Below are 19400 nucleotides of genomic sequence, written 5' to 3'. Positions count from 1 at the left end.
AGACAGTTTTATTTCTTCTTTCCCCATATTATCCCCCATTTATTTCTTATTATTCTAGAATTCTAGAATACAAGGCCAATGCTAAATGGAAGTGGTAACATGTATTTTTTCCCTTATTTTATAAGTATTCAATCTTTTGCCACAATACATAACATCAGCTAGAGGTTGTTTAGAAAAAGTCCCTTAGCACATTTAAGAGAATTACTTTTCATTCCTAGTGTGAGGAGTCTATATTCTGAATGAGTGTTGACTTTCATCAAATGCTTTTTCTGTGTCTGTAAGATGCTCATATTTTTTCCTTTATTCTATTAATATGGTTAATGCTTTCCTAAGATAAACTCCCTTTAATATATTATTGTATTGATTATATATTATAATTATATATACATGTAATAATTATATTGATATACTGTTATTAAATTTTGCTGAGTTTAATTTGCTAATATTTTGTTAAGGATTTTTCCATCTGGGATCATGAAGCATACTGATCTCAAGTTTTCTTTTCTTCTAAGGTCTTTGTCTAGTTTTGGTTTCAGATAATGCTGGCCTCATAAAATTAGAAAGAAGTGTTTCTTTCTCCTGTTTTCTGAAATACTGATATTATTTCTTCCTTTAATGTTTGACAGAATTTATTAGTGAAATCATCTGAGATTTGGGTTTTTTTGAGAAAAAGTATCTCATACAAATTTAACTTCCTTCAAGTTACTGAGGGGTTTTTTTGTATTTGTTTTGTTTTTGCTTTTTGTCTAATATTCTCTGTGACATCTCCTTTGGTCCATGAGTTATTAAGTTTGATGTTTAATTTCCAAATATTTGTAGAATTTCCAAATATTTTATCACTTTTATTTCTAACTTAATCCCTTTGTAATCAGAGAACATAGTCTGTATTATTTCAATTCTCTTGAATTTATTGAGAATTGTCTTACAGCAGAGCATATCATCTATCATGGTGAATGTTCTATGTATGCTTATAAGAATGCATATTCTAATGCTGTTATTAGATAGGGAGGTCCAGAACACTGGTTGACAGTGTTATTGAACTCTACAGCTATCTTAGCTTGGCCTGCCATAACAAAATACCATGTTTAAGGTGGCTTAAAGAACAGAAATTTATTTTCTCACAATTCCAGAGGCTGGAAGTCTAAGATCAAGGCGCTAACACCGTCAGTTTCTGATGAGAGCTCTCTTCCTGGCTTATAGACAACCAACGTTATGTCCTCACCCAGCAAGGGCAGGGGATATGCGGAGTAGAGAGCCAGGTATCTGGTATCTGTTCTTAAAACAGCACTAAGTTCATCATTCACCCTTATGACATATTGAAACCTAAATACCTCCCATAGGCTCTATAACCAAATACCATCACATTTCAGGTTAGGGCTTCAACATATGAATTTGGGGCGTACATAATTCAGTCCACGCCAGTGCCTTAGTTTTCTTATTTTTCTGTCTAGTTATTCTAAGGCCTGCTAGTAAGTGGGTAGTAGGTTAGTAGGTAACCATTTTAACGGTTATGTCTTCTTGATGATGTTACCCTTTCATCATTGGTAATTTATTTTTGATAATACTTCTTGTTCTAAAATCTACTTTGATATAAATAGAGCCATTCCAGCTTTATTTTGTGTTTGCATGAATTATCATTTTCCATCCTTTTAGCCAACCTGTGTCTTTATATTGAAAGTGGATTTCTTTACATACCATGTAGTTGTATTTCCTGTTCTTTTATCAAGTCTGCCATTCTTTATCTTTAACTAAAGCATTTAAACTTTTTACATTTAACATAATTACTGATATGGCTGGGTTGAAATCTATAATCTTGTTTTCTATTTATCCCATGTATTCCTTACTCCTTTTTTCTCCCTATTTTCTGCTTTTAGATCATATTTTTTATTCATTTTACAGCCCCCACTGTATTCTTAACTATTTTTTTTTTGCTCTCCATCAATATACATCTTTAACTTAACACAACTTCCCTTTACATCTTATTATAGCAGTTGATGTATAACGTAAGAGACTTACCTAAGTTTTCTAGGTGTTTATAGTGGGAGGATAAATCTGGTCCCAGTTATAGGTAGAAGCATAAGGCCCCAAAATGTTTTTAATAATTTTATTTTTGTCTAATATTCAGGGAAACAGATGTTGGGGAACTTTCCTTTATTTTATATTTCACCTCAAAGAAAAAAGGTGTATTTCTATTTCATAAAATGAAATGTGTCATATCTGATCTTATCAAATAAGTAAGAGTTGCAATGAGTTTCCCTATAAAGAGTTACAATGGCGGGGCGCCTAGGTGGCTCAGTGGGTTAAAGCCTCTGCCTTCAGCTCAGGTCATGATCCCAGGGACCTGGGATCAAAGCCCCTCATCAGGCCCTCTGCGCAGCAGGGAGCCTGCTTCCCTTCCTCTCTGACTACTTATGATCTCTGTCTGTCAAATAAATAAATAAAATCTTAAAAAAAAAAAAAGTTACAATGTCCACTAGTTCTTATCCTTAATTATAAATACCGCCTGCCTAAGAGAAGAGCTTTTGGCCCAGAACTAAATCCTTCATTTGCCTGAAATCATTTACCTTACTCTCTTTAAAGGTGTGTACTTGGCTGACCTTTTCCTGTTAGGGAACAGCATATGAAACCAACATATTTATAGGATAAGAAAGGTCAAGTATTAGTGATTTTATATGGCTTAACCTCTCATTTATCAGTTAGCCACTAGCCTTAGAATACTAACCAGTGTGAACTCACCAAGTCTGTATGTTGTTTTATTAGTATACAAGCACCATCTGGTGGCAGAAAGCAAAATTGTAGGCTTCTCCTGTTTATACCACTACTGTTACAAATACATTTTTTTTCAACTGCTCTACTTTCCAACATGTTTTTTAATAGTGCATTATAAACTACTGATGGACACTTAGATTGACAGTTTGAATTGTACACCTAAAACTAACACTGTATGTTAACTATACTGGGATTAAAATTAAAAACTTAATTAAAAAAAAAGTTTGAACAAGCTCAAAATAAACAGCACACCAACACACTGGCAGCTAGTTATTAGCTTATATAAAAAACTTAGAAATACAGTATTTCAAAAACTAAAATCTTGATTATTTCTAGTTTCATTAATAACATAATGAAATAAAATCAGTTCAGATACTTCTAAAAATTTCCTTCACCCTATCAAATTTCCACTGGTAGCTACAGCTGTCCGGAAAGTTCTTTCCAAGTCTCAACAGAGGGTAGACCATGAAAATTCAAGTAGCTACCTGGCTCTGCCCAATGGAACAAGTAACCTCAGCAAAACAGTCCTCCTTTCTTGTTTAACTTACTATGACTCATACCAAACATCTTAACAGAAGTAACTTTACTAACCTGGCTACAAGTGACTGGACCAGGAATTGGATACATTAGTAAACAAATACTGTCTTGACACAAAATATACCAACCACACCTGAGGATGGAGGTGCTTAGCAGGGGAGCATGCCACCCAATTTTTCCAAATCAAATAATGACAAACTGGCATAACCAAATCCTTTTGGGAAGGAAGTATAAATCCTAGATGAACAAACAACAGATTGATCATTCAAACTTAGGTTGAATCCTAAACAATGTCATTTTCTGCAAGATGCATTCTGATGTGTAAGCTTCAGGGACACTCTAGACCCTGAAGTCCCTCTTCACATGTGCACTTCCAACAAACCTTCAAAGCCAAAGCTGATCTTCCCATACCCTCCACTAAGGCTTTGAAGAGTAATAAAATGGACCCCTCCTAAGTATCTCATAGGCAATTTAAACTCAACATAGTCAAAACAGAATTCCTCATGTTTCCAAAGACCCACTCCAACTCCTCATGGTGGACAATATTACTAGTGATCCAGATATGTGAAAGTTATCTTAATCCTCCACCGCCCCGGTCAACCAATCAACCCCCAAGTGCTATCAAGTCCATCTTCTAAATATCTGGACACTGCCCTCCCCTCCATCTTCACAGTTCCAGGCTCTCATTACGTTAGGTCTGAATTACAACATCCTGTAATTCATCTTTCTCCCTTCAATTTTAAGCCTATCCAAACTATTTTCCCACATACTGCCAAAGCAATATGCCTAAAACAGATGCCCAATTATTTTATCCCCCGCTCCCAATCACCTTCAGGACAAATCTAAACCTCTTCCCAAGGCCATTTGAGGACATCAGATCAGTACCCTGCCCGAGCTTCAGCTTTTCATTCCAGATGTACCAAATTCCTTGCACCTCCATGATAAACTGAACTTCTCAGGATTCCCTGAAGTTGTTCCCAAAAACTGATTTGCTTTTCCTTCTCTTCTTCACCTGGCTAATACCTCATTAACCTTGAAGATTCAGTTCAAGTGTCAGTTCCTTCTGGGAGGCTTCTCTCAGTCCCCAGTCTGAGGGAGGCATTTGTCCTCAATGTCTCCATAGCACCATATGGTCACATCTATCTCTCTGTTACTATTTCTCTGCAATATTTTCATCTACCTGAATAGACTGGCTTTCATCAACGTACCTACTCCTAACACAACATGTAGCAAAGAGGAGGCATTCAGTGAATATTTGCTAAGTCCTTTCATTTGGTCTTATTATCTCTACTTAGCAAATGAGGAAACTAAGGGAAGTCTACTACCTTGCCCAAAACCACACAGCTAAAAGCATCACGATGAGGATTTGAACTGAATGTTCTGACTGTAATGGGAATGACTTTCCTTCAGAATCTTTGCCTTCAGGGAACCATTCATTTAAAAACAAAAACAAGGGGCGCCTGGGTGGCTCAGTGGGTTAAAGCCTCTGCCTTCGGCTCAGGTCATGATCCCATGGTCCTGGGATCCAGCCCCACATCGGGCTCTCTGCTCAGTGGGGAGCCTGCTTCCTCCTCTCTGCCTGCTTGTGATCTCTCTCTGTCAAATACATAAAAAATAAAAAATAAAAATAAAATAAAAACAAAAACAAAAACAAAACACCTGTGCTTTGCAAGCAGCTTGGATGGGATTACTTCCTGTTTCTCCAGGCTGGGCACAAACCCAAGCATGGCCAATTAAAGTATTCCCTCACACCAAATCCAATCTGAATGACAAAGAGATGGACAGTCTCCTCAAACTCTGTCTTGGGACTTAAGAACTATACAAAAATGTCTTCCTTCTCTGCTACTACAAGTCTAAGGACTATGTAGCATGAGGTACAGTGAAAGGAAAGTGAACTTCTTTGAAAAAGAAGTCAAGCAGAGGAAAAATGAGACAAGAGTTAAAAGGAGAAATGGAAAATGAGGGAAAAGAAGACTAAAGCCCTATATTCAACCATGCCTGACGATCTCCCCAAGAGACCTCTCAGTTACATATGGCAAAAATCCCCATTTTCACACAGTCTAGTTTGCATTGTGGGCCTTTGGCCATCTGCATCAGCAGACTGGGGACATTCTGGCCACTAGCCAAGCAGTAATGCTTCCTGCTTCTGCACATACACAAAACTAATAAACTGTCTATGGGAAGCCTGATTTCAGCCATTCTGTTCTTAGGATCATGTATATCATTTTTTATAACCAAGACAGGAGAACAAAAACATAAAAGGTTCTCTAACCTTTATAACTTACACTTTGTGATATAATTTTTGTAGCTTTCTTCTTTATATCTGTTAGTGAACAGTGCTCCAAATGAGAAAGGAAAAGATGTAACTGGATATATTCATTTTCAAACATCTTAAGTGTATCAAAGAGAGACAGGCACACTTCCAAGTCCAGGTTGCACCCAGATTTTGTTCATGGATAAATCTTTTTTTCCCCCAGCCATCATAAACCAGGGCAATGAAGGGGCAGTGCTTTCTTCAAGTGCCTCCTTAATTCTTCGAATGAATTTAAGTCAAGAAGCCTCATCAGGAAAAAACAGAATTTAGGGGCGCATGGGTGGCTCAGTCAGATAAGCTTCTGACTCCTGGTTTCGGTTGAGGTCACGATCTTATTTCCCTGTGTTGGGCTCCATGCTCAGAGCAGAATCTGCTTCAGATTCTTTCTCCCTCTCTCTCTGCTTCTCCCTCGCTCATGCTCTCCCATTCTCTCCAAATAAATAAATAATCTTAGAAAAAATATAGGATTTCATAAAAATATATATTTCTTTTAAAAAACCAGCATGGTGATACCTAATTATTACTTACTATTATTTTAAGTAGAAAATGAAAAGACCTTTTTATAAATCCCTCTAAATGATATCTGTTTCTTGGACTTTTTTTTTTTTTTTTTTTTTTTTTTTTTTTTTTTTTTTTTATTTTTTTATTTTTTATTTTTTATAAACATATATTTTTTATATACATATATTTTTATCCCCAGGTCTGTGAATCACCAGGTTTACACACTTCACAGCACTCACCAAATCACATACCCTCCCCAATGTCCATAATCCCACCCCCTTCTCCCCAACCCCCTCCCCCCGGCAACCCTCAGTTTGTTTTGTGAGATTAAGAGTCACTTATGGTTTGTCTCCCTCCCAATCCCATCTTGTTTTGTTTCTTGGACTTTTTAATAACCTTTCATTCCCTGCCTTATTAAGAAGCTACGGATTTTAAAAAAACAAAAAACAAAAAACAAACAGCTACTGATTCTAATCTAAAGTCTGACAAGGAGAGTCTGGAGTCTGACAAGGAGAAAAGCATCTCCTCCTATCTTTGATTCCAAATTCCCTGTGACGCATTCAGGTGTTGTCATCTGTAGATTAAGGTCATATATGAATTCCTAATTTTTTAAGTATTTTTTTAAAGATTTATTTATTTTTATGTGACAGAGAAAGGCAGCGAGAGCACAAGTGGGGGAAGCGGCAGGCAGAGGCAGAGGGAAAGGCAGGCTCCCCACTGAACAGAAAGCCAGACATAGGGCTCAATCCCAGAACCCCAGGATCATGACTCAAGCTTAAGACAGCCACTTAACTGATTGAATCCCCCCAGACATCCCATGTGAATCCTAATTTTTACAGCCTAATGAGTAAAGGTTAGGTTGCCCTTCTGTGAGCAGAGCTTTTCAGTTGAAACATGGCTTGGCAGCTTACCAGTACTTCCCTATTTTATTTTTACCTTTTTTGTTATTTGCAGGATATTCTCAAGACTCTCCAACAACCTGAAAGCAAAGTCCACTTTATCCATTAAGTGGGAATGGCCTCTTAGTGGCACAACCTCTTAGAGAAGTCAAAACATGACAACCATTGAATCAGATATTGAAACCAGAAATTGCCAACAAAGGAAAAATATCAACATTCTTAACAGAAGACCTACAATAGGAAAAAAAAAAAAAAAAGTCAAACCATATGACCCTGTCGCATTCTCATATACCAACTACTCTCCTCCTTGGTTCACTCTTTTCCAGACATACTAATCTCCTGGAGAAGATATCAACATGCGTGGCACATTCCTACCTTGGGGGCTTTGCACTTGCTATTTGTTCTGCTTGGAATGTTCTCTCCTCTCGTGATATACACACTACTTACTCCCTCTCTTCCATTAGGTATTTATTGAAAGTCACCTTCTCAATGAATAACCACCTCTTAATGACTGCCTTAGAACAAGAGTTCTGTAATAATGATCCACAGAGATTATTGTCAGACTTTTCATTGCTTTAGCACCAGATTCCTTTCATTTAAAAGTAATAAATCCACTAATCAAAACTCCAGGAAGATTTCAATAAAAATCCACAGATATCAAAATATAATAAATATTTAAATATCCTTATGAGCCTATTTATTATAGTACATTAAAAGTAAAATATCTTGATAGGCAAGGTGTTCCTAACTCAGGTGACCAAATAGATCTACTGTGCTTAAGTGGGCAAACAGTTTTATTTATATTAGGTAACCTCAGGCTTGAGAAAGGCAATAGGTATGTTATACAGAAAAAGAGAAAGTGAAGCAACTAGAAGAGAAATGTTATGTCCTTCTTGCCACCCTTGTGGCGTGGACAGCAGGTTGAGAGCTGACAAGCCTGCCACTGGATGCTCCAGTCAGGAGACACTGTCAAAGAGTATGAGAACGGAACATCCCAGGGAGTCAAAGCAAGTTCAGGATCCGGGTCAAGAGAGCAAGGAAGAGATGGTAAATATTCTGTGGCAGTTACCTGACAGGAAAAAAATGGACTACATGTCTCCAGTTGCAGGTTTTGACAGGGCAGGAAAGAAAGGTGTCAGCTATCTGGTGGACAAGGGACATCATCACAAAGACCAGAGGAGCTCAGAGGACAATACAGGACACCCACACAAAGGTGAGGGTCCCTCTGTTCCTACCAAAACAACACAGTAAATTCCCCCAGACACACCTGGGAGAAAAGGGGGAGAAGCAGAAGTCTAAGAAGACTGTCCTCATTTTTCTTAAAGAACCTACACAATAATGTTTAAAGAAACCATTTACAATCTGAACAGGACTAAGTTTTAAATTGTAAATACACCACTGCCGAACAAGACACCAAAAGGCATTCTACGATGTACAGACCACATGTATTCTCACATCCAAACTGTAATGTTAGCAAATGTACAAAATGGTTTAAAACAAATGATAATTGGGGGCGCCTGGGTGGCTCAGTGGGTTAAGCCTCTGCCTTCGGCCCAGGTCATGATCCCAGGGTCCTGGGATAGAGCCCCACATCGGGCTCTCTCTCCTTGGCGGGGAGCCTGCTTCTCCCTCTCTCTATCTGCCTACTTGTGACCTCTCTGTCTCTCTCTGTCAAATAAACAAATAAAATCTTTAAAAAAAAAAAAATGATAATTATGTGACATGACAGGGGTGTTAGCTAATACTACAAAAGCAATCATAATGCAGCATAAATGTACCAAATCAGTAGGCTGGACACCTTAAACTTGCCCGATGTTATATGTCGATTATATCTCAATAAAAATATTCTTTTTAAGCATTAGCAAATATCTGATCACAAGAATTTCTCAGGCATAAAAGCAGTTAGAGAAGTCACACACACACAAACACACACACCAATATTAGGCCATATAACTTCTAACACTGTTGCACATCAAAACAAACACAAAACTAAAAGCTAGTTTTTTCAAAGCAAGAAAATGAAACAAAACAAATTTAATGCTAATATTCCCAACACATTTGAAGACTCGCCAAGCAATGCAACAAAAATTAGCAAATTCAAATAGACAAATCAAAAAGGGCAATCAAAATATCTGAAAATTGATCAGCCCCACAAGTAATCAACAAAACCAAAATTTAAAAACATACCACCTTTTAACTATCAAACAAGACAATGTGTTTTTTTAACTCAGCATTATCAGAATGGAACAGAATATACTCTAAGTAATTAGTACAAATTTTAATGTAATTGGACAACATATTATTTTTAATCCAGTCTTCCCCTAACTGTAATCTATTTTAAGGAAATAATCAGTGATGTGAACAAAAATTTGTATGCAAAGATTGTTGAACATTATTTATAATTGTCAAAAAAAGGGGACAACTAAGATGATCAAAACAGGTACATTTTGTTTATATACTTATCAAGTATTTTTTGTTTATACCTGTTTGTATCCTTGTAAAGTATACCCTGCCAAATGAAGCATTGTATAGTCATTGAAAATGTTTTTCAAAAATCACTTAAAAATATGAAAAACAGAGGCAGCCGGCTGGCTTAGACAGAAGAGCATGCAACTCGATTTCGGGGTCATTAAGTTTGAGCTCCATGTTCGGTGTAGAGATTACTAAAAAAAAAAATAAACTTTTAAAAAATATGAAAAATGATCACTGCATCAAATTAAAAGAGGGTACAATATTGTATACAAGAAATAAACAGATTGGGATGTATCATGCAAAAGAACACTATTTAGATTAGAAAAGGGCAAAATCCAGATATAAGCAACAAGAATGAATCTCAAAAAAAACAAAAAACAAACACAAACAAGAAAATCATCACATGAAGTGAAAAAATCCAGACACAGAAGAGTACATACTGTATGACTCTATTCATAAGAAGTTCAATAACGTGCAAAACTAATCTATGGTGAAAGAACAACAGTTCCTCCTAGGAGGAGGTATAATGAGTGCAAACAGCTCTGAGGAAATTTTCACGGTAACAGAAACATGCAGAACCTTGACTGGGGTGGTCATCACGTAAGGACATAAACATATAAAAAGCGATCAAGTATAGATACATATATATATATATATAAAAATAATAGTCATCACAATGTACATTTAAGATCTGTGCATTTTGCCATTCACATAATACACCTCCATATAGTACTGTAAAAATTGAATAGAAAGATAACTTCACTTTGGCCAACTATATGTGCAAAGAATTTTAAAAAGTGTAAAATACATCAAAATATTAAAAGTATTTAATTCTGGAATTACAAGTTATTTATATTTGCTTTTTAACATTTTGCATTTTCCACATTCTCCACAATGAGTTACATGACTTTTATAAATGATCAGGAAAAAAACTAACTTTTTGAAAAAATTCTGCCTTGCCCGTAAAGGAAAATCCTGTTACACCTGTAACTATCACAAAATTATGCAATGTGTAGAAAGACTTAGTAAATCCTTCCAACAAACTTCCTATACATTAAAAATACTCATGTCTGCAATGTATTTGGACAAATAAAGAAAACCACTAATTAAGCTAAGTATCTTCTTGGTAAATAAATGAGCAAGTCAAATGAGAAGTCAGCACTATATCGTGGCATTATTTTAAAACATGGTCCTGCCTGCAACAAATATAGGGCTCACATGCCTCAATAAAAACTAGTTCCTGAAAACCAGTTATTTTTTTAAATGTATTACTTTAAATATTCCTTGTGATCCTAGACTTATCTAAACTCCATGCAAAATGCCCAAGGTAAATATTCCTTACACCAAAAATAGTCCTTGAGTTTCAGAAACTTTTACAATATGTGAAAAATAATAAAAAGAACAAAACCAAAGAAGATATACAAACCTCTGATTGTACATGCCCCGAAAGTTGTAATTAGCTCTATAATTTGGGAAAGGCTTTGGATCTAATGGCCTGTAGATGGCAGGCTCTCCCCTTTTCATAGCAAGCCCATTCAGTTCCACAGTTGGAGTTATACTACCTGTTTAAAAGAAATATTGAAAGCACACAAGTGAAATATTTCCATAATAAATCACACAAGCCATACTTACATTACATGTAATTACCATGAAAGAAGGTGGGAGTTGATGGCCTGTCCGTATGATTTTCTCAGGGGGGTATAGACAAACTACATAAACAGGAAAATTGTTTCTAATGAAATCTCTCTGGAGTTTTTGCAACATTTTTTGTATATTCACGACCAAAAATTCAACTTGAAAGTCAAACTGTTTCAAAACAAAGGGAACAGAAGATTTACAGATTGCTTAATTTGGATACTATAAAGAAAGTATTGAACATCAGTATTATTCACCCCAGGAATAACCCAGTTATTTAATCATTAAAAACATTATCATCTGTGAATAGTTTTATATTTTGCTGATCAAGCAACTGAAATTAGCAATGAATACAGGGTCATCAGTAATTCTTAGACTTATCTCATGAAAATACATTTTGAATTTTTTCTATAACCAATAACAGAACAAAGTAAATCTACTAACACTTTCTGGAAATAATCTTTAAAGATAGATACTGAAGCATTTACAGACGAAGTAATACATCTGAGGTTTCTTTGAAAATAATTCAGAGGAGAGACATGAGAAACAAGACTCGCCACCACATGTGGGTAACTGGTGAAGGCAATGATGGGTATGAAGATGTTCAACACCTTATTCGCTCTACTTTTGTAAAAGGCTGAAATATTGTAACACACACAGTAAATTATTACATCACGTTATTTTGAGTATCAAAAGAGGTTATTTAGTAAAACATTATGTTCCATATAACAAATAATGTTCGTAACAAATGAATTCTGTTCATAACAAATGAATCTGAAGTTTTTATAGAAAGTAAAATTTATTTTTTTCAGTGTAAATCCTGTACTATTTTGTTGGAATTATGCCTTCTGCAACAAACATTTAAGACTCCATTCATCACATACAAAAACAGGTTCCCTCATTGCAGCAGAGAAACTGGGACTGGCAGAAAGCACCCGCGGGGGGTGGTGGAACCTGACACAAAGCACAACCAGCAGCCACATCCTTAAGCTATCCATCAAGAGTCAGTAACTGCTCACTTTGTGTCCCAGTTTCAAAGAATTTATGTGAAACCACTAAAGAGGGCAATAAGAACAGGAACTAAACCAAGGTTAAGGGGAAAAACAAAAAGCAGTAGAACGACAAAGGAGGCAGAAAAGAAAAAAGATATGCATAAGAAAAGAATGTTAAGGGACGCCTGGGTGGCTCAGTTGGTTAAGCAGCTGCCTTCGGCTCAGGTCATGATCTCAGCATCCTGGGATCGAGTCCCACATCAGGCTCCTTGCTCAGCAGGGAGCCTGCTTCTCCCTCTGCCTCTGCCTGCCACTTTGACTGCCTATGCTCACTCTCTCTGATAAATAAATAAATAAAATCTTTAAAAAAAAAAAAAAAGAAAGAAAGAAAGAAAAGAAAAGAATGTTAACGTACTGAATAGTAAGTCCAATTAGTCCAAACCCCTAATTTAATACCAACACTCAGGACAGAGGAAGAGAAAGTCACGAATAAAGGGATTATCTTCTCTTTCTTTCCTATAGTATTTTACTGAGGGATAAGTAAAATGCACAAACCTTAAGCATACAAATCTACAAATCATTACATATTGTACACACTCAGGGACCACCATTCAGATATGAATGTTTTCATCACCCAGAAAGTTCCACCATGGCTATTTCCAGTCAATACACCCCTCCCCAGGTTACCTAATCCGACTTCAGTCATCAGAGTTTTGCCTGTTCTTCAAACCTGAATATGTACTATTCTATCTTGCTTCTTTCACTCAATATAACAATTTTGTTAAATATTTCAGTATTGTAAACATTTTTTTTTTTAAAATCACTGAATAGGAGTCTACTGAATGGATACATCAGTTTATATATTCTGCTGTTGACGGGACATCGAGTTGTTTCCAGTTGGGAGCAATTAAGTCTAAAGTCACAGTGTTTAAGCAGATAAACACACTCAGTTCTCTTAGGCATGTCTATAGCAGCAGAACTACTACTAGATCATAGAGTCTGTTTATGGTTAGCTTTATTAGAAACTGTCTAACAGTCTTCTAGAGATCTAACACCAAAGAGCAGTCTATATCTTTTTAAGAAGTTTAAGTTTTTCTTATTTCATATAGATTGCAGTTTAATAATTAACATGTTAGTCAGCTGTTAAGATTTATGTCATTCTGCATTCTACTCTGCAACAATCATACAGACACAAATAGCTAAAAGTTCAAATGGAGAAAAAAAGAAAAGGTAAAAAAGTTTTAAAGACCTCATCCTTTAAGTAGGGCAATAAACAGGAAACTAATGTGTCTAAAAATCATCAGTGAGGTGATTTTAATGCCCTGGTAGGATATACTATACCAAAACAGGGTTTTAAGCTAGGTAAAAGGATTGTATTCATATCATTTAAATTAATGATTTCATATAAATTCCTCATTTGAAAGTAAGGCTGCAGTCTATGTTCTTCACAGAAACGCTAGCTGATCTTCATGAGGGAGATGGAGAAGCAACAGACAAGTGTGAACTGTGCTGAAGAGGTTTCGACTTTGGGAGCCAAGTATCTCCACCTGTTTCAGAAAGAACTAGTTTCCACCACGGCGTGTGCACAGCCTCTCTACTTACACAATAAGGCGTCCACGATAAACACTTAGAGAGTAACTTCCAACTATGAGAGCCTGCAAGTAACGCTAAGTACCACTCCAGCAGGTGCGGGCAGGAGCCACGTTGCATAAAGAGGATCACGACACAGCATCCTCAGGCGTCAAAGCTGACACCGTCAACATAGAATCCGTCTCTGGTGTTTTTTTGGTAGATTAAAGGAAACTTCTGTATTTATCAGTGATAAATATAACAAGGCTAACTGGTTATATACACAAACATACGTAACTACTGTGGATTCCCATTATGTGGAAGGTGAAAGAGAAATGCAACAGCTAGTTTTCAAGGAGCTACATATTGCTAACACTCAAGGAAACAGCTTTGTAAGCAGTTAGAATAGTCCCTGGAATACAGCAGTCACTCAGTATATATTTGTTCAAAGAATGAACTGATTGATTAACCAACCAAGGCTCCTTAAAGAAATGGCTGGTGCCAGAGCCAGGATAAGGAATATATGAGATGACCTTGGAACATCTTACTGAGCCAGTGCTCAAGAATGATGAAAACAGTAGAAGACACTAAAAACTGGAACCAAACCCCTGGTCAAGTCTGTGACAAATTGAGAATCGAAATAAATAATGATAGATTATAAACCTGTAAGTAAAACAGAAATCCAAGAGTCTATAGTGATAGAAATAAACAAACAAAAAAAAAAATGAGAGGAAAGAGAAAATTCTAGGGTAGAATGCCACCTAATAAAGCTTTAACAAAAAAAAAAAAAAAAACTGGAATCAAAACATCACACTTTAAGAGAAAATAAGTTTCTGTTGTTTTAAGCTACATAAATCAATCAATCAATCACCCTGTGCACTCTTCAGAGTATTATTGATTCGGAAAAGAATCGTTAGTAAATGCCAAATCTGGTAGGTGAAAGTAAGTTTCATGAGGAACAGAATGTTTATATAGTCCCAAAGTTTCTCCTCAGAAAATACTTATTAGTTCCTTATTATTTAATAAGAAAACATACTTACTAATTAACTTTACAATAGAGAAGCCTAACAAACATACTCTTCACCAAGTGACAAAAGTCATCGCTACTGGGACAAATCAGTATCAGGTTTATCCTGATAGGTAACAGTAAACTAATAAGCCCACAACACTGGGACATTAATGCTAAAAATGCATAAAATCATGAGGCAACTCCAGATAAACTCAATTGAGGGGCAGTCTACAAATGATGTGGCCTGTACTATTCAAAAAATGTCATGGTCCTAAAAGACAAGAACTCCGAGGAACTATTCCAAATTGAAGAAGAATGAAAAGAAATGATAAATACATGACCCCTAATTAGATCCTGGACCTACAAAGGATATTACTGGGACAGCCAATGAAGGAAGAATGGAGTCTTTGTGATACATGATAATACCAGATCAATGTTAACTTCCTGACAGGAGAATGGCCATGTATTCGGTAACAATACACCGAAATACCAAGGGGAATGGGATCACAGGTTTTTTTAAAATGGGAAAATTATATCAACCGGCACTCTACAACAGAGGTCTCAATACCAAAAACCGTATGAAAAGGTGCTCATCCTCATTAGTTTTTAAGGAAATGAAAATTAAAACAACACTGAATTATTACCATACACGCAGAAGAACAGCTAAAATTTTTAAAGCTGAAAAGACCAAATGTTGACAAGATGTAGAGAGCTCTCACACATTGCTAGTAGGAAAGGAAAATTATACTTTGACATGATGTATTATGTATGCATTTATTATGTGTGTATTTTTTTCAGGTATGAACCTGGAATAGGGAAAACATTTTATTTTATTTTATTTATTTATTTTTTTTGGAGACAGGATTCCCTAAATTGGGATGGGGCAAAAAGAGAGAAGGTTTTGCTCTGTTGCCCACGTTGGAGTGCAGTGGCTATTCATAAGCACAATCCCACTACTCCGATGTGTTCTATTTCCAACCTGGGCTGGTTCACCACGCTTTAGGAAACCTGGTGGCCCCTGCTCCCAAGGTCACCGTATCAGTGCTGAACTTAGTGCAGACACTCCATCAGCATGGCGTACTGCAGCCCAGGACGTCTGGACCAACTGACCTTCCTGCCTCTGCCTCCTAAGTAGCTGCAACTACATGCTGGCCGTACATCTCATGAACGTTTGGGCGTTTTTTTTTGGTTTTGATTTTCATTTTTGTTTCTGTTTTGTCATCCTTACCATTTCATTGTTGAAATTAAAAAAATAAAAGAGGGCGCCTGGGTGGCTTGGCTGGTTGGGCCACTGCTTTCAGCTCAGGTCATGATCCCGGAGTCCCGGGATCGAGTCCCGCATTGGGCTCCCAGTTCTGCGGGGAGTCTGCTAATCCCTCTGACCTTCTCCCCTCTCATGTTCTCTCTCGCTCTTTCTCAAATAAATAAATGAAATCTTTAAAAAAATAAAAATAAAAATAAAAGATACTTTAACACAATGGTGAACAAACAGGGCAAAAGCAAATAATAAAATTTAATGTTGAGTTAAGTAGCAAGCTAAATGCTTGGGCCTCCAAATTGCTTAAAAATGGTATGTTCACAGTTTACAGCAGTTGGCTTATAGTTTTTCCAGCTGAATGTCCAAGGAAATTCTCATTTCATAATTGCTATTCTAATTCACTATTCAAACTGGTCAAAACTATGATAGTTTCCTTACACTGTGTCTAAAGATGGCTCAATAGCTTTCTTACCTTTCCCAATAGGTCTAGGAATAAAAGACTGTGATGTAAGAACAGCAGCTATGATACCTGTCTCATGTATGCTCACTGACTTTTGGTCTTAATCCTTATTCTGATTTGCATGAACACATGCATAACCCACGACCCAACAGTTCCTATATTAGGTACATTCCCAACAAAGATGTATACGTATAAGACTGATCACAGGAGTTTTACTTCTAAGAACCCAAAACTGGAAACAATCTAAATGTCCATCAATAGCAAAATGAATAAATAAATTGTGGTATATTCATGAAATGGCTACTGTATAGCAATTAAATACTATATACTGTTAAATACGACATGGATGGATCTCATAGATTTAACACTGAGAAAAAGAAGCTATCACAAAAGAGTACAGTGCATGATTCTAACAAGCAGGCACAATGAATTTAAGACCGACAAACAGAATAGGGGCTTCCTTTGGAGTTGTATGACCACTTGAAGGGGGTATGAGGGAAGCTTCTGGAGTACTGATAAAGCCTGTGGTACTGGTAAAGTGTTCAGAGTGCAAAAAACCATGAAGGCTTTACAATTATAATTTGTGCATGTAACTTTACCTTCAAAAAGCTACTCATTTTCTCAGCTCACTGCAGCACTCAACAGCAGAAACTCATCTCCACTGGTCTTTCAGACTCTCCTATTTCCTTCCCCTGACTCGTTTGCTGGTTTACCTCCCATTATAATCCTCTAAAGTGGACCTGATGCAGAGATGGGCACACACTGCTCCTGCTTCACACTATATGCTCCGAACAGCTCACTCTCTATTATGGCTTCAACCACTGGATCAACAACACTGGTCCTTCTGTTCCATTCCCACTGCCATTCCCAAAGCTCTCATAGATAGAGCAGGGAGCATATAGTACTCAACGCACGGGAGTTTCTTTTCTTTTCTTTACCCATAAACTATGGCAATGGTTTCCTAACTGATCTTGCTTTTAGTATTTTCCATCTTCAAGCCACATATAAACTGAATTTCCTAAAATGCTGTTGTAAACACATCATCCACTAGCTTGTGAACAATAGTCGCCTAAACTACAGATAAAATCTGATCTCCTAAACCTGGCATTCAAGTCCATCACAATTCATCCCTACTGTATCTCCAGTCTTATCTCTTCCTAGTCACTTACCCACTGTAATTAAAACCACTCCACCCAATTTTTTTTTAACCAAAACTATCATCCACAATCCTATTTTCAATGCCTTTCCTCACCTTCTGCCTAGCATATTTTTTCCTCAACTCTATACCTGCCTACTCTCCATTCAAGGACGTTATCTTCCCTCAAGTACTCCCATCCATGTCTATCATTACTTATAATACTGATGAGTGTTATTATTCACTTGGTACTTAATCTTTACCATTAAATTATGTGCTTTATGTATACAAGTGTAAAATTTTCACAGAAAAGGACAATGTTTTATATCTCTTAAATATATAAAAGCAAGTGCTTAATACATAGAGACAGCAGTGTGGTACTAATGATCAATCAGTAATCTAAAGAGACTTTTAAAAATTATAAAAGCAGACCGTCTCTTACCAACTTCAAGTGACTAGAATGGGTGTTTTTCTTTGTTGCAGTAATATTTTGCTTATTTAAACTTCCTTAATAAATACTACAATCAGTTGAACAGAAGGAAAAGGAGTAATAGGAAATTCATGCAATTTTGGAAAAAGCTGTTCTTGAAAGAATAGACTACGTCTACTTTGCATATGCCACATGAGAAAGAAAGAAGCATTAGATGATTATAAGCAGGAGCATATGGACTCTAATTAAATATACAGAGTTATTTGTGGCAGGAAAAAGTTTTTTTTTACTCCATCACAAAAATACCAAAAGTATTATTTGTTAGAAGGTAAACTCTTAAATTAATAAATTAATGAGTAAATGGAGGTAGAGTTAGTACTAAACATGGAACTTTATTAACTTGATGTTATCAATTCATGCATTATGTCCGCTATAGGTTTGTCTCTTCCAAACAGATGACTGGATGCACAATGTTGTTGGTATTACATGCAACTGGAACAACTCTTTAAAATTATTCTTAGGAGATAAAAATTGGAAAACTTGTTTACTTAGCATTATATCACACACAGGTGGTTTTTTTTGGATTTGTGGGTTTCTTAATAAACTTCCAAAAGTATTCTAAATTTGAGCGGTTCTATCAACCATTTCTACACCAACAAGCAAAATAAGATGCTTAGGCCTAACTGTATAATTTTTTATTAAGCCAAAGTAAAGAATAACTATTTTTAATTATTAAACTGTACATTTTTATATGTTATATAAAAAGAGAGATTAATCATTTCTTTTTTTAAAAGATTTTATTTATTGATTTGACAGAGAGAAAGCACAAGTAAGTAGAGCAGCAGGCAGAGGGAGAGCAGCAGACTCTCTGCTGAGCAGGGAGCCTGATGCGGAGCTTGATCTCAGGACCCCGGGATTGTGACCTGAGCCGAAGGCAGCCTCTTAACCAACTGAGCCACCCAGGTGCCCCCTCTATCTTTATTTCATAAAAAACTCAGGCATTGCAGCATTATTTACAATGACCAACTTGTGGAAGCAGCCCAAGCATAGACAAGCATCTATGTCAATCCATAGATGAATGGATAAAGAGGCAGGAGATAGATAGATAGATACGTATCGGAACATAGGAATATTAATTAGCCATAAAAAAAGAATAAAATCTTGCCATTTGCAATGACTTGGATGGGGCAAGACAGTATTAGGCTAATTGAAATAAGTCAGTTTGAGAAAGACAAATACTGTATGATTTCACTCATATGTGAATGTAAGATACAAAACAAATGAACAAAGGAAATAAAAGAGAGAGAGACAAACCAAGAAATGGACTCTTAACTACAGAGAACAAAATGATGGTCATCAGAGGAGAGGTGAGTGGGGGGATGGGGGAAATAGGTAACAGGAATTAAAGAGTACACTTATC

At 36.4% G+C, this 19400-nt stretch overlaps 1 protein-coding gene across 10 annotated transcripts in view; it reads right to left on the bottom strand.

The window, feature by feature from the left end:
- STAU2 (staufen double-stranded RNA binding protein 2) overlaps positions 1-19400 on the bottom strand; it is a 336676-nt gene that overhangs the window by 251250 nt on the left and 66026 nt on the right. For 9 of the 10 annotated variants that reach the window (XM_059166206.1, XM_059166204.1, XM_059166208.1 and 6 more), the window contains one exon: positions 10919-11054. The exons of the other annotated variant lie outside the window; for it this stretch is intronic. In XM_059166206.1, the coding sequence (XP_059022189.1) occupies positions 10919-11054 (136 nt within the window). The remainder of the gene's footprint in view (positions 1-10918; positions 11055-19400) is intronic. 10 annotated transcript variants of the gene reach the window in all.

This window comes from Mustela lutreola, chromosome 3 (assembly GCF_030435805.1).
Source record: "Mustela lutreola isolate mMusLut2 chromosome 3, mMusLut2.pri, whole genome shotgun sequence".
Lineage (NCBI taxonomy): Eukaryota > Metazoa > Chordata > Mammalia > Carnivora > Mustelidae > Mustela > Mustela lutreola.
Note: the sequence above shows the minus strand (reverse complement) of the source record. Positions and strands in the feature narration are given on the sequence as shown.